General features: G+C 45.6%; 1 protein-coding gene across 2 annotated transcripts; it reads right to left on the minus strand.

Annotated features, from left to right (window-relative positions):
* Nucleotides 1-5,608: 5,608 nt before the first annotated feature.
* tap2a (transporter associated with antigen processing, subunit type a) lies at nucleotides 5,609-15,773 on the minus strand. 2 transcript variants are annotated; one of them, XM_041226035.1, is made up of 12 exons: nucleotides 15,334-15,773; nucleotides 13,687-14,283; nucleotides 12,543-12,657; nucleotides 10,172-10,302; nucleotides 9,835-10,040; nucleotides 9,094-9,291; nucleotides 8,350-8,478; nucleotides 8,070-8,258; nucleotides 7,529-7,702; nucleotides 6,544-6,703; nucleotides 6,289-6,425; nucleotides 5,609-5,852 (listed from the first exon to the last, which is right to left on the minus strand). In XM_041226035.1, exons 2-12 carry the CDS (start codon nucleotides 14,231-14,233, stop codon nucleotides 5,646-5,648), a joined length of 2,193 nt encoding a protein of 730 aa, XP_041081969.1. In that variant the 5' UTR covers nucleotides 14,234-14,283; nucleotides 15,334-15,773; the 3' UTR covers nucleotides 5,609-5,645. The 2 variants fall into 2 exon arrangements, with proteins under 2 accessions (XP_041081969.1, XP_041081970.1); XM_041226036.1 differs by lacking the exons at nucleotides 10,172-10,302; nucleotides 12,543-12,657.
* Nucleotides 15,774-15,778: the final 5 nt, after the last annotated feature.

Here is a 15,778-nt window from a genome sequence, read left to right on the forward strand (position 1 = left end):
TGGTCCTCTTTGCTAACGGCCCTTTTCTGTGTCATTCCAGCAGCCGAGCTCAAAGTGAATCAGACCAAGTCAGTAAGGTAAAGGTTACCATGAGGTGAATCCACAGTGTTGTCCATTGTCTAGTGGGTAGGCTGTGTTGTGTTTTTGATAATGCTGTACAGAGTGTTGTGTTTTTGATAATGCTGTACAGAGTGTTGTGTTTTTGATAATGCTGTACAGAGTGTTGTGTTTTTGGTAATGCTGTACAGAGTGTTGTGTTTTTGGTAATGCTGTACAGAGTGTTGAGTTTTTGATAATGCTGTACAGAGTGTTGTGTTTTTGGTAATGCTGTACAGAGTGTTGAGTTGTGTTTTTGGTAATGCTGTACAGAGTGTTGAGTTGTGTTTTTGGTAATGCTGTACAGAGTGTTGTGTTGTGTTTTTGGTAATGCTGTACAGAGTGTTGTGTTTTTGGTAATGCTGTACAGAGTGTTGTGTTTTTGATAATGCTGTACAGAGTGTTGAGTTGTGTTTTTGGTAATGTACAGAGTGTAATGCTGTACAGTGTTGAGTTGTGTTTTTGATAGTGCTGTACAGAGTGTTGTGTTTTTGGTAATGCTGTACAGAGTGTTGAGTTGTGTTTTTGGTAATGCTGTACAGTAATGCTGTACAGAGTGTTGTGTTGTGTTTTTGATAGTGCTGTACAGAGTGTTGTGTTTTTGATAATGCTGTACAGAGTGTTGAGTTGTGTTTTTGATAGTGCTGTACAGAGTGTTGTGTTTTTGGTAATGCTGTACAGAGTGTTGAGTTGTGTTTTTGGTAATACTGTACAGAGTGTTGAGTTGTGTTTTTGGTAATGCTGTACAGAGTGTTGTGTTTTTTGATAATGCTGTACAGAGTGTTGTGTTTTTGATAATGCTGTACAGAGTGTTGTTGTGTTTTTGATAATGCTGTACAGAGTGTTGAGTTGTGTTTTTGATAGTGCTGTACAGAGTGTTGTGTTTTTGATAATGCTGTACAGAGTGTTGAGTTGTGTTTTTGATAGTGCTGTACAGAGTGTTGTGTTTTTGATAATGCTGTACAGAGTGTTGAGTTGTGTTTTTGATAGTGCTGTACAGAGTGTTGTGTTTTTGATAATGCTGTACAGAGTGTTGAGTTGTGTTTTTGATAGTGCTGTACAGAGTGTTGTGTTTTTGATAGTGCTGTACAGAGTGTTGTGTTTTTGATAGTGCTGTACAGAGTGTTGTGTTTTTGGTAATGCTGTACAGAGTGTTGTGTTTTTTTTGATAATGCTGTACAGAGTGTTGTGTTTTTGGTAATGCTGTACAGAGTGTTGTGTTTTTGGTAATGCTGTACAGAGTGTTGTGTTTTTGGTAATGCTGTACAGAGTGTTGAGTTTTTGATAATGCTGTACAGAGTGTTGTGTTTTTGGTAATGCTGTACAGAGTGTTGTGTTTTTGGTAATGCTGTACAGAGTGTTGAGTTGTGTTTTTGATAGTGCTGTACAGAGTGTTGTGTTTTTGGTAATGCTGTACAGAGTGTTGAGTTGTGTTTTTGGTAATGCTGTACAGAGTGTTGTGTTTTTGGATAATGCTGTACAGAGTGTTGTGTTTTTGGATAATGCTGTACAGAGTGTTGTGTTTTTGGTAATGCTGTACAGAGTGTTGAGTTGTGTTTTTGGTAATGCTGTACAGAGTGTTGTGTTTTTTGTAATGCTGTACAGAGTGTTGTGTTTTGTTTTTGGTAGATGCTGTACAGAGTGTTGTGTTTTTGGTAATGCTGTACAGAGTGTTGTGTTTTTGGTAATGCTGTACAGAGTGTTGTGTTTTTGGTAATGCTGTACAGAGTGTTGTGTTTTTGGTAATGCTGTACAGAGTGTTGTGTTTTTGATAATGCTGTACAGAGTGTTGTGTTTTTGGTAATGCTGTACAGAGTGTTGTGTTTTTGGTAATGCTGTACAGAGTGTTGTGTTTTTGGTAATGCTGTACAGAGTGTTGTTTTTGTAATGCTGTACAGAGTGTTGTGTTTTTGGTACAGAGTGTTGTGTTTTTGGTAATGCTGTACAGAGTGTTATGTTTTTGGTAATGTTGTACAGAGTGTTGTGTTTTTGGTAATGCTGTACAGTCTTGAGTTCTGTTTTATTGAGGTACTCGCTGTACCCCCTGTGTTACTGCCAGGTTATTCAATGACCAGTAACTGAATGCACACAATGTAAGCAGCACATTCCCAGTTTAAGAACTGTGTTTCTAATGGGAAGGGGCAGCAGTGATTCCCAGTCCCTCCCAGTTCAGGCTGTCACACACACGGCTGTATTGCGCGACTCCCTGCAGCCTGTCTTCAGGACAGTCATAACAACGCTGTCAGCCACGCAAACAGGGCAGGAGAGACTCTTATATAGCACAAGGCATATGTTCATCATTACAGTGTGTTCATCATTACAGTGTTCATTAGTGTGTTTGTTCATCATTAGTGTGTGTTCATCAGTAGTGTGTTCATCATTAGTGTGTGTTCACCATTACAGTGTGTGTACATCATTAGTGTGTTCACCGTTACAGTGTGTGTACATCATTAGTGTGTTCACCGTTACAGTGTGTGTACATCATTAGTGTGTTCACCATTACAGTGTGTTTATCATTACATAGTGTGTTCATCGTTAGTGTGGGTGTTCATCATTAAAGTGTGTTTGTGTTCAACATTAGTGTGTGTTCATCATTACAGTATGTGTTTATCATTGCAGTGTGTTCATCATTAGAGTGTGTGTTCATTATTCAGAGGCTCTTATATAACAAGGCGTGTGTTCATCATTCATGTAAAACTCACAATAGATGTCATAGTGCTCCTTTCTCCTCGTTGATGACGTGTCCATTTGTTCAGTTTGCCCTCTGATAAGCATGCAGGCATGTTGTGAAACTAGACAATGAGAGCTCCCCTCTGTGTAAGAGATGCCCTCTAGAAAGCCCCAGCTTTTCAGTGCTACTCAGTGTGAATGCCTTGTGATAACTGTCTGGGAAGCATTGTGGAGAGGGTTTGAATCAGTCTGCTGAATAAAACTGTACCTCAGGAGTGTTATTTGAGTGACACTGTCCTCAGAATCATGCTGAGTCAGTGTGAGTATTAATAAGTATTTTTGATAAGATTAGATTTTTTTCTCTGAATATGAAATTGTCTGGATTTAATTTACATCGTTGCAGTGCTTGTTTTGTGAGTGTGACTGTAATTGAATGAAGTGGCAGGGCAATAGAAGTGTGTTAGAGATAATAAATACTGTGTGGTTCAATCTGCAATAGAAGAGATAATAAATACTATGGGGTTCAATCTGCAGTAGATGGTGGTTATACACTGTATACTCCACTGAAATATCAGGGTATAATATCTCCATGTACCGTGTACTGTACTGAGCACTGAATCAGACATACAAGCTGGGATCATTAATCCAAACTGAGCTCCTCACACTGAGCACTGAATCAGACATACAAGCTGGGATCATTAATCTCACGAGGAAAGGGAGGTCATTTCAGAATGCAAATGTGTCCTTCAGGCTTTGTTACTTTTAACATTAACAGTTTTATTTTCATTTTACAATAAATGGAGCAAACTGCAAATACTGCATCCCTTCTCAATCCATTCACTCCCTTTCGTCATGAGCTCCACGTTTCAGAGGGACCGTGAGAATGAAGCTTTGGTGTAAACCAGTTCTTATTGAAGATCTCAGAGCGGTTCTGAAGCTACAAATCCTTTATGTCATCATATCATATATTGTACAGCACAGCAGTAATACATCACCCTGACATTGCAAAGACATGGTGCACTCTGAATTTCACTTCCTGTCTGCCCCCCAGCTCTCTCCACTGTGTGTGTGACCCCCCCCCCCCCTCCCCAGCTCTCTCCACTGTGAGTGTGTGACACACCCACCAGCCCCCCAGCACATCCACTGTGGGGGTCGGACCCCCCACAGCCCCCAGCTCTCTCCACCACGTGGGGTGTGTGACCCAGGTGACACCCAGGGGGGGGTCGGGGGTGTGTGTGTGACCAACCCCCAGCCCCCCAGCTCTCTCCACGGTGGTGGTGCAGAGACCCCCACACACACACCAGCTCTCTCGGGGGGTGAGAGACCCCCCAGCCCCCCAACTCTCTCCACTGTGGGGTGAGAGAGCCCCACAACTCTCTCCACTGGGGGGGTGTGGGGTGGAGAGAGGTGACACCAACTCTCTGGGGGGTGTGGGGGTTGAGAGAGGTGCCACCCAGCTCTCTCCACTGGTGTGTGGTGAGAGAGGTGACACCCCCCACACTGTTGGGGGTCGGAGGGGTCGAGAGAGGTGACCCAGCTCTCTCCACTGGGGGGTGGGGGACCGAGAGAGGTGACACACACACACTCTCTCCACTGTGTATGTGTGAGACCCCCCAGACCACACGGGGGGGGGGGTGTGTGTGTGAGGTGACCCCCCACACACTGGGGGGGGGTGTGTGTGTGTGTGCAAAACCCCCCACACCCCAGCTCTCTCACTGTGTGGGGGTCCCCCCCAGAGAGAGGTGACAGCACACTCACACTGTGTGTGGGACCCCCCCCAGCCCCCAACTCACTCCACTGGGGGGGGTGGGTGGTTGAGAGAGCCCCCAACTCTCTCCACTGTGGGGGGTGTGACCCCCCGAGCAGAGGTGCTCTCTCCACTGTGGGGGGTGGGTGTCGAACCCCCAGCCTCCCAGCTCTCTCCACTGTGTGGGGGTGACCCCCCCAGAGAGGGCTCTCTCACACACTGTGTGGGGGGACGGGGGGTCGAGAGAGGTGACACCCACAGCTCTCTCCACTGGTGGTGTGACCACCCCCAGCCCCCCAGCTCTCTCCACTGTGTGGGTGGTCGAGAGAGGTGACCCAGCTCTCTCCACTGTGGGGGGTGTGGGGGTCGAGAGAGGTGACAGCTCTCTCCACTGTGTGTGTGTGGTCCCCCCCAGCCCCCCAGTTCTCTCCACTGTGTGACCCCCCCCCCACCCCCTGGCTCTCTCCACTGGGTGTGTGATCCCCCAACCCCCCAGCTCTCTCCACTGTGTGTGTGTGACCCCCCCAGCCCCCCCCAGAGCTCTCTGCACTGTGTGTGTGTGAGAGACCCAGACCCCAGCTCTCTCCACTGTGTGTGTGTGCAACCCCAGAGCCCCCACAGCTCTCACCACTGTGTGTGTGGGGGGGTCCTCCCAGGTGACCAGCTCTCACTGGAGGGTGTGTATGATCCCCCAAAGGTGACACAGCTCTCTCCACTGGGTGTGGGGGACCCCCCAGCCCCCAAGCACACACACTGTGTGTGTGGGGGGGTCCCAGCCCCCCAGCTCACACACACTGGGGGGGGGTCGGGGGGTCGAGAGAGTGACAACCCCCCAGCCCCCAGCTCTTTCTACTCTGGGGTGTGGGTAACCCCCCAGCACCCCCGGGGGGGTCGTCCACTCCGAGTGAGTAACCCCCCCCCAGGGGGGGGTCTGGTGTAACCCCCCAGCATTGGGGGGGTCGAGTGTGTGTAACCCCCCCCCAGCTCTCTCCACTGGGTGTCGAGAGAGGTGACACACCACACACATTGGGGGGGTGAGAGAGGTGACCACAACACAACCCCACCCCCCAGCTCTCTCCACGGCTGTCATCCACTGTGTGTGTGTAACCCCCAGCCCCCCAGCAGTGCCCCTCTATTGCGGGGGCTGTGTCTCTGTGAAGAGCCCCTGCACCAGCCTGTGATAGCTGCCCTCCCTCCTCATCAGCTCCTGGTGAGAGCCCTGCTCCCGCACCTCCCCACCCTCAATCACGATGATACGATCAGCCTTCTCCACCGTCTTCAGGTGATGAGCGATCACCAGGACCGTCTGACCCCGGGTGCGAGACAGAGACTCCTGGATCTGAGAGGAGAGAGAGAGGCAGGTCAACACAGTGAGAACAGGGGAGGAAGAGAAGGTTTTAACTAGGAGTGGCAATGTACAGTATGTAGATAGACTCTCAGACAGACACAGAGAGACAGAGAGACTCTCAGACAGACAGGCTCACAAACAGACAGACACAAAGAGACTCACAGATAGAGAGACAGACAGACTCTCAAGCACAGACAGACAAACTTAGACAGACGGGCCCTCAGAAAGAGAGACAGAGACTCTCAAACAGACTCATAGACAGACAGACAGACAGACTTTCACACAGACACTCTCAGACAGACACAAGACAGACAGACAGACAGAGACTCTCACACAGACTCATAGACAGACGGATGGACAGACAGACAGACTCTCAGACAGACAGACAGGCTCTCAGACAGAGAGACAGACAGACAGACTCACTCACCGCATGCTCGCTCTCGATGTCCAGGCAGCTGGTGGCCTCGTCCAGGATGAGGAGCTGTGGGTTCCTGACGAGAGCTCTGGCGATCGCAATGCGCTGCTTCTGTCCTCCAGCCAGCTGCCCCCCCCTCTCACCCGCGTCTGAACAAACACAGCAAATGAACCATGTTGTCGTTCAGTGTATTAGAGTGCTGCATAGTATTGTATTGGTTTGTATTGTATTGTATTGCATTGTATTGTACTGGTATGTGTGCCTCACCAGTGCTGTAGCCACGCTCCAGGCTCGTCACGAAGCCGTGTGCGTTGGCTCTCCGCGCTGCCTCCTGGGCTTGCTCCAGAGAGCAGTCTGGGAGCCCGTAGCCGATGTTGTCTTTGATGGAGCCGGCGAAGAGGACCGGCTCCTGACCCACCAGGGCAATCTGACAGGTGCAGGGACATAAGAGTGAGTGAATACACTGACTGAGGAACAGAGCACTGCCATGAACACAGCGACAGCACAGATAAGCAGACCAGACAGAGAGATTCACTGTTACATTATCCAGACAGAGAGATTCACTGTTACATTAACCAGACAGAGAGATTCACTGTTACATTAACCAGACAGAGAGATTCACTGTTATTTAACCAGACAGAGAGATTCACTGTTACATTAACCAGACAGAGAGATTCACTGTTACATTAACCAGACAGAGAGATTCACTGTTACATTAACCAGACAGAGAGATTCACTGTTACATTAACCAGACAGAGAGATTCACTGTTATATTAACCAGACAGAGAGATTCGCTGTTACATTAACCAGACAGCGAGCTTCACTGTTACATTAACCAGACAGAGAGATTCACTGTTACATTAACAATACATGAAGAGGACTGACTGCCACCAGGGCAATCTGACAAGGACAGGAGCATGAGTGAATACAATCTGACAGGGACAGGAGCATAAGTGAATACAATCTGACAGGAACAGGAGCATGAGTGAATACAATCTGACAGGAACAGGAGCATGAGTGAATACAATCTGACAGGGACAGGGGAGAAAATACAAACACTGTGGAACAGAGCAGTGCAGCTACAAAAATGAAAAACCTGGACAGGACTGGTTCAATAGACCCAGAGTTTACCAGCCCTGACATGAAGCTCACCTTCCAGCGCAGTGTATGCTGAGTGCAGTGTGAGTGCTGGTGGTGTGAGTGCAGTGTGAGTGCTGGTAGTGTAAGTGTAGTGTGAGTGTGAGTGCGTTACCTTCCTGTGCAGGTACGAGTGTTGGTATTCTTGAAGGGGAGCCCCGTCCAGCAGGATCTCCCCACTCTGGGGCTGGTAGAAGCGCTCCAGCAGAGACACACACGTCGACTTCCCTCCGCCAGAGGGGCCCACCAGAGCTGTGATCTCACCGGGACGCAGCTCAAACGAGACGCTCTAGAGAGAGAGAGAGAGAGAGAGAGAGAGAGGGTCAATTCAATCTGAAAGACAGTCAAACCTGAGCAGAGACGGGCTCACACACACACAGAGACAGGCTCTCACGCACAGAGGGGCACCCAAGCCGTGATCTCACCGGGGCGCAGCTCAAACCAGACGCTCTGAAACACAAGATCAATTCAAACCAGAGACCACAGAGACGGCATGAAACAGTGTATCTCAGCAGAGACCTTCAGCACTGTTCTAGTGTAATGGAATTGTGTCAGGGTGCCCTACCTTCTGCTCTCTCCCTGTGTAATGCTCTGGTGTCAGGATGCTCTACCCTCTGCTCTCTCCCTGTGTAATTTTCTGGTGACAGGGTGCCTACCTTGATCACGGGCACGTCGGGTCTGCTGGGGTAGGTGAAGCAGACGTTGTTGAACTGCACGTGTCCTCTCAGGGTCTCGGGCTGCAAGGTGCCGTCAGTGGAGACCAGCGGCCTACGATCCAGATACTCAAACACCTTGGCAGCCGCCCCCACCGAGTTCAGCATCTCACCACAGATGTGAACCAGAGTCTGTAGAGAGAACCACACAGGAAACACAGCATTTGAAACTTGTGTTTTTTTAACTTTCAGATAATAAAGAGTGAAGCGCTGTATAACGAACCTGGATATTACGGCCCAGATTCATCTGGTAGAGGATGAAGGCCACCAGGTTCCCCGTGCTCATCTCACCCGCTCTGATAAGATGTCGCCCGTAGTATAGCATGAGCACCTGCATTGCCAACCCTATGAGCTTCAGGAACACATGCACAGGAAGGAGTCATTAACAATCAAACCCTATGAGCTTCAGGAACACATGCACAGGAAGGAGTCATTAACATTCAAACCCTATGAGCTTCAGGTACACATGCACAGGAAGGAGTCATTAACATTCAAACCCTATGAGCTTCAGGTACACATGCACAGGAAGGAGTCATTAACATTCAAACCCTATGAGCTTCAGGAACACATGCACAGGAAGGAGTCATTAACAATCAAACCCTATGAGCTTCAGGAACACATGCACAGGAAGGAGTCATTAACATTCAAACCCTATGAGCTTCAGGAACACATGCACAGGAAGGAGTCATTAGCATTCAGTCTTAAAACAACAGGGAGGCATACCCACCACTAATCTGTTCCCTAACAAACACTGCTGCTGCTTGTGGTATTTCATATTTATCTGCTTGCTACTAAATGTATTTGTGTATTATCGTATCGAAATGAAATCTATTATAATCTAGGCTACAAAAGAAATTAAAGCAAACTAAATAAGCAACAGACACACCCCTCTCAACAGACACACCCCCTTCTCAACAGACACACCCCTTCTCAACAGACACACCCCCTTCTCAACAGACACACCCACCCTTCTCAACAGCAGGTAGGCAGCTCTGATGGTGTCCCTGCTGTTCTTGAGTCTCTGCGTGTCTGACAGCTTGCTGTCGTATCTCTTGGCTTCAGTGTCCTCTGTAGCGAAGCTCCGCACTGTTTTAATAGCAGAGACCGCCTCCCCCGCCGCCTCATTGGACCGTGCGATCGAGTCCTGGACCGCCTTGGAATATTTCTATATAAAAAAAAGACATGTTGCTAAAGGAAAGGAAGCATATCTAAGGTGTTAGACTGAGCTACAGCCTTGAAACTGTCTGCAAGAACAGACAGGTTCAGATATTGTGAATGCAACCAATCAGAAATCCCATATAGGATGCAGACAGTGCCCCATAGTCCTGTGCAATTTTACACTAAAAACCTACTTTTGTTTGCTGCATCCTTCCAGAGTTTCTGAGTGTCATCACAAGCCAGACATTGTTGACTTACAAGTTCATTTATATTATCTTATTATTATTAACTAGTCATATAGCAGATGCTTTTATTCAGGCACACAAGCCTCAAGTCTCCTCCTGAAATTTTATTTGTGGTGAAAATCAGCTATTTATATTCTTATAGTAAATAAAAATAATTACACAGCACAGCTAATCTTCATGTGACAACATTTCATCTGATACAATCTATCTGCTGCAGCCCATGTAAATCTGGGTCTCAGGATGCTGCAGCCCATGTAAACCCGGGGCTTCCTGTGCATTATAAGGGGCTGCTGATTTGTTTGTACCTGGTAGTACGTGTTGTAGAGTTTCTGAATGATTCCTGTAAGCGGGGTCTCTATCAGCATGAGCAGGGTCAGCTTGCACGACAGTGACAGCATGAGGGACAGCACGCCCAGAGTCTTAATCAAAGTGCGCAGGAGGACGTTCACATTGAGGGCGACAGACCTGCACATCAGCACGGTGTCCGTGTTCAACCGGGACGTCAGATCACCTGCAGAGCACACAGATATTAAACTGACTTAATCACCAGCTTAGAACACTTACACGCCTGCTCCCCCGAGCACTGTGCTGTTCAGAGAGTGTGCTGTTAGGAGTGTGCATTCACGCTGGAGGGATCTTTACCTGTTTTAGTCGCTTCGAAAAACCCAATTTCCTGACGCACTAAAGACTGGAACAGCATAATTCGTATCCTCTTGTTGAAGTTGGATATTGAACACATGAAGAGCCCTCCACGCAGTCCTACAGACAGGGAGCTGAACACAAAGGGGTCTCTTTAGAACTGGTGAGAAGGAAAGGGAGCTGAACACAGAGGGAACTCTAGACAGATCGCAGCTCCATAATCCACACTGAATTGTCGCTGTGGTATTCCATTTCCTAAACTCTCTGTGTCCCGTTCTTAAGCTTTTTGTTCCAGTCCAGCAGTGAAACGAGAACACCTCAGCTGGGCTGTATTTTTAACTGTAAACATGGCTTATTTCACAGAATGTCAGTCTGCAAATAGGTATTTCAAGATACTTCATGGTTAAACATAATATTTATGAAAGTAGAACAAAACAAGGTCCTATTGTAAGTGGCTCTGCAGCAGCAGTTGTTGATGCATAGCGTAAAACTTCAATTAAACGCCTCCACCGTTTATTTACGATATTTACCAGCAGACCTGGCGCGTATTGGAGACTGCCGTTTACATTCGATCACTAGCTTCACATGCTTCATGTGGTCATTAAGAAGCCGCTAACACACAGCATTGTAGCAACATCTTAACTCAATTTAAACATTTCAGCAACTTTGTTAAAAGGTCAGTGTCACTGGGAACTAAGTAACATTTTTGTTTTATAACAAAATTACATTGTACTGTACTCCCACAAGGACACAGTATGCAAAACGTAGGAAAATGAACAAACAGAAGCACGAATTTGTATTTAAAAATGGAATTAGATCTACCATTGTTAATAATAATAATAATAATAATAGTAATAATAATAATAAATAATAATAATAATAACAGTGAAATCCACTAAAAGACAGCCATGTAGATATCAGAACACAAGCATGTAGGCTACGCTTACAGCACAATAATAATAATAATAATAATAATAATAATAATAATAATAATAATAATAATAATAACTAGAACTGCCAGGCAGTTTTACGGCTTCCAAGCCAAGAACTAGTACTAGTACCAAACACTTTGGCAGATAGTGCAGAATGCAATTTTTACTAATATGAATTGTATTGATACCTACACATCAATTAAACAGTTTTTCAGCTGAAGCAATTTTAAACTGAAGAAGAAAACATAGGTCTGGGGGCCATCTTGTTGTACAGAAGAACAATATTTTGCCATATTTGTATTCACCAGGAAGATGCCTACCAAGCTTGGAGTTTGTTGGCTATACGGCTTTCCAACAGAAGCAGTTTGATGTTTGTGGCTAATTTGCTAGCAGCCATTTAGATACTAAAATTTAATGCAGCACCTTCTGTTTCGCAAACTTGAAGCAGGTTTGGTTGCTGACGACGTATGCAAAGTTTCAGACCCATCAGTTCAGTCGTTCCCAAGAAGAACATTTTGAAATTGTGTCAGGCTGCCATCTTGGTTGGCACAGGAGTGCAATTTTTTTCCATCTGAACTGTAATCTACACGGGATGATACCGGCCAAGCTTCATGTTGATTGTTACACCGCGTGCGAACAGGACCAGTTTAAAGTTTTGGAAAGAAAAAACTAAAAATAATAATACCATTTTTTTTTTTTTTTAAATCCTTACAATAACAATAGGCTTCCCAAGCCAGCTTGGAAGCCTAATAACAATACCGGTAATACAAACTTCTAAAATGTTTTTAAAAATTAACAATAAAAGCAATAAGTATCATTATCAAAAATAATGTATTGTTTATCCTCAAACTTGTACACTGTTAATACAACAAAACAAGTTAAAATACACCAAGAGGTTTGTATCTGGCCTATCAGCACGCTTAAAATTATCAAAACTTTTAATAACGTAACTGCATTAAATACACATGACATGCAGGACTGACTTAAATTACATTTTCCAGTATTATTATTTCTTAATCCTGAAAGTCACTTTCATCGCTGTCGCTTACTAGCAGGCTCCTCCTCATCTTCCTCAGCTTCAATGACCCTCGTTTATTTACAAGATTTGTCAGCAGACCCGGCGTGTATTGGAGACAGCCGATTATTTGAGACCTGGCAATTATTTGAAGTTTTACAGTAGTTCACCCCCTGGTCTCTGTAAATCGCTTTGAATAAAAGGGTCTGCTAAATGACTAATAACAGTACACCCTCGCTGTAACGACCTTCATTATAACAATGTAAGTTATTCATTATAGTGTATAAGTGCAGACAGGTACCTCCCCAGTGGGAAAAGGGTTAGGGTTAGGGTTAGGGTTAGGGTTAGGGTTAGGGTTAGGGTTAGGGTTAGGGTTAGAGTTAAGGTTAGAGTTAGTGCATTATAGTGTATAAGTGCAGACAGGTACCTCCCCAGTGAAAAGAGGCCCATGAAGAGGATGGCGCTGCTGAAGGCGTTCTGCTTGTACCTGGAGCCCAGGATGTCAATCACCTTCCCTGTGTAGAAGGGAATGAACATCTCAACTGCAAACAACACAAAACAGGACAGGGCAGTTAATACACAAAACAGGACAGGGCAGTTAATACTCAAAACAGGACAGGGCAATCAATACACAACACAGGACAGGGCAGGACAGTCAATACACAACACAGGACAGGACAGTCAATACACAACACAGGATAGGACAGTCAATACACAACACAGGACAGGACAGTCAATACACAACACAGGATAGGACAGTCAATACACAACACAGGACAGGACAGGGCAGTCAATACACAGGACAGGGCAGTTAATAAAATAGCAGTTTTTATGTTTAAAGGTGATAGGTAAGTTACCATACCCCGTCCCTTTCACTCGCATACCAGCCAACCTCCTTCAGCCAGCTCTCTCCCTCTCCATAGACTAACATGGTCAGAGCTGAATACACAGTGTGCAACTTACAGCATTTGCCCTAGGCTGCTGCAAAGCATATCATTGTGTTATTTCAAAGGTCCAGGTGTACTCTTTGTTATCTGGTAGGCTTGTGCATCACAAGGTTTTCTCTTGAGAAAGTGGCACCCTCATGAAGTGTAGCTCAGGGGTTGCAGCTCTGTATTACAGTAGAGAGCTACAGAGCAAGAGCTTTGAAGAAACAGGGATAGAAACCCAGAGTTTGAAACAGCTAAACAAACTGAAGAAGATCTCTGCATAAATATACTAGAGTGAATGAACCCTGTGCTGCCCTGGGTACCCCAAACCTATTCAATGAACCCTGTGCTGCCCTGGGTACCCCATACCTATTCAATGAACCCTGTGCTGCCCTGGGTACCCCAAACCTATTCAATGAACCCTGTGCTGCCCTGGGTACCCCATACCTATTCAATGAACCCTGTGCTGCCCTGGGTACCCCATACCTATTCAATGAACCCTGTGCTGCCCTGGGTACCCCATACCTGTTCAATGAATGTGCTGCCCTGGGTACCCCACACCTATTCAATGGCTATGTTCTCACTGTCTAATCTAGTGGCCAGTGGGCAGCAATGGAGTTATAGATGGACAGTGCTACTCACACATCACTGCCAGTGACAGGAACAGGAAGGCGCCTCCCAGCAGGAAGGCGTCTGGTTTGGAGTATCCAATCACCCTCATAAACAAGTCCTTGGCTTGCTGCTGCTTCTTCTCCCCATTGGAGCCCTCTGTCTTGGTCCCGGCACTGCAGGGGAACGCGGTCTCCCAGAGCAGGCAGGCCATCGCCGTCACTGCATTGGCCAGCAGGCAGAAGCCAAGGCACGGCGAGCCGGTGATGATCTCCACGGGCTTCACATACACCGCCCGCTGCCAGCTCTGGAGAGCTGGAGTGAGAGCGCACAGCGTGGCCACATAGAGCAGAGGGGCCCGGCCCATCACAGCACTGCCTCTCCCAGCTTGAGAGAGGAGACTCAGGGAGGTCTGACTGAGCAGGGCCAGTTTAACCAGGGCCACCAGCCAGAGGCAGAGCAGCGACTCGGCCCCGAAGGGGTCCAGTGTGAGGGGCAGCAGGAGAAGCCCACAGTGCAGCAGGGAGCTGGCTGCGATATCACACGCCAGGAAGGATATCACCCCAGTGATCACATTCATCACTGCAGCAGAATGATCAAGTCCAGACTGAGAGAGACTATTAGTTACACCTACAAAAGAGACGGGATTATTAAATACAGTGAAACAGGTCTAGTCCAAACGTTTGCCATTGAATTATTTCATTCATTTTAGTTTTTCTAAATTGAGCACTACTGAGAGTTTCATGTCTGATCTACTCATTTTATTTGTCAATGTGTCATTTTTACTCAACTACCGATGTCACATCAATGTATGCTACCTATCAAATGTTTCTACTTTGCGTACAGTGCAAGTCTGAGGATGCCCATCAAAAACCAATTCCCAAGTCTTTGGATATGAAATATGTGTTTTGTAAAGTTTCAATTCAATAACTAATCAGTTTTATATGAAATACAGACAGCTGCTGCTAACAAACATTAAAGTGCATTACAGAGAGTTACATTTTTTAAAAGAAGAAATGCGCCTATATGCTGACTGCATGTTTTACACTGAAGTGCAGCGCTTTCTCGATACTATAATATGAACAACCTCAAATACACCTTTGTAAAATTGTTTTGCAAAGATAGCATACTTTTTGTGTGTTTGCTACAGTTTGTCTTGTTCGAGTTGGTCTTGTTCCTAGTGATTTGTGCAGAGGTCAATCACAGCATTGACAGGTACCATTCTTTCAAGTTACACCGGTCAAGTTTTGACATGGTACCACATTCTGACAGATGTACCACTTTCTGTTCCTATACCGGAAGCAAATTTTGACGAAGTTGCAAAAATGTAGGTTACACCGGTAACCAACTCGTTAAGATGAACTCGAGTACCTGCCCAAAAAACATAATGTGAAATTATAGGTAATTTCAAAACAGGTAAATCAATATAAAATGTTTCATTAAAAACGCATCTTTGTGACATGTATTCTGAGTTAACTGGAACGTTATTTTATTTTATTTTTTTGTGTCTGTAATCCATTTCTTGAAAAAATTATGAATTATCAGATCTGAAATTTCTTTCATAGCAAAAGCTAAACAATAGAACGACAGGAGATTTACAGTGGCAAGCACTTTTATAAATTATTGTAATTAATTTGAACCCTGTGTAACATTAAATAAGCGTTTAACAGACCTACTTACCAGCTGCCGTGTGACTCCCAGCCCATAGCAATAGACTCGTTCGTGTTTATTACTTTTACTTTCAATAAGCCAGCATTGTGAAGCGGCCGGGGATTCCCATTCTATTGCGAGAGGTTTTACAATAATACATGATACTGATGAAGCGGTGTATGAATAGGCTTGCGGTTTGGATTTCTCGATTCTTTAAATACTGCATTGCAAATTACTGTTCTTGTTTCCTGACTGATTTTCACAAAATGTATATGTATTAAAAGCAACGGGGTGGTGCTTCTGTCCATCATTTTGAATGTTTTGTGAATGTTTTTAAAGCAACGACTACAACAAAAAATCTACAGGATGTGTATTTTGTTATTTTCATTATTCCTCTAGACCCAATATTGACTGCATATCTATGAAATGCTTTTCCTTTCAATTTTGTAATTCACGGATTACTTTTACAAACCTG

The sequence above is a fragment of the Polyodon spathula genome, chromosome 24 (genome assembly GCF_017654505.1).
Source record: "Polyodon spathula isolate WHYD16114869_AA chromosome 24, ASM1765450v1, whole genome shotgun sequence".
Classification (NCBI taxonomy): Eukaryota; Metazoa; Chordata; class Actinopteri; order Acipenseriformes; family Polyodontidae; genus Polyodon; species Polyodon spathula.

Coding starts and splice junctions, on each gene's coding strand:
- tap2a (XM_041226035.1), bottom strand. CDS start 14,233: ATGAATGTGATCACTGGGGTGATATCCTTCCTGGCGTGTGATATCGCA. Junction 8,259..8,349: donor ATCTGGGCCGTAATATCCAG/GTTCGTTATACA, acceptor TTCTCTCTACAG/ACTCTGGTTCACATCTGTGG. Junction 6,426..6,543: donor GGAGCGTGGCTACAGCACTG/GTGAGGCACACA, acceptor GTGTTTGTTCAG/ACGCGGGTGAGAGGGGGGGG.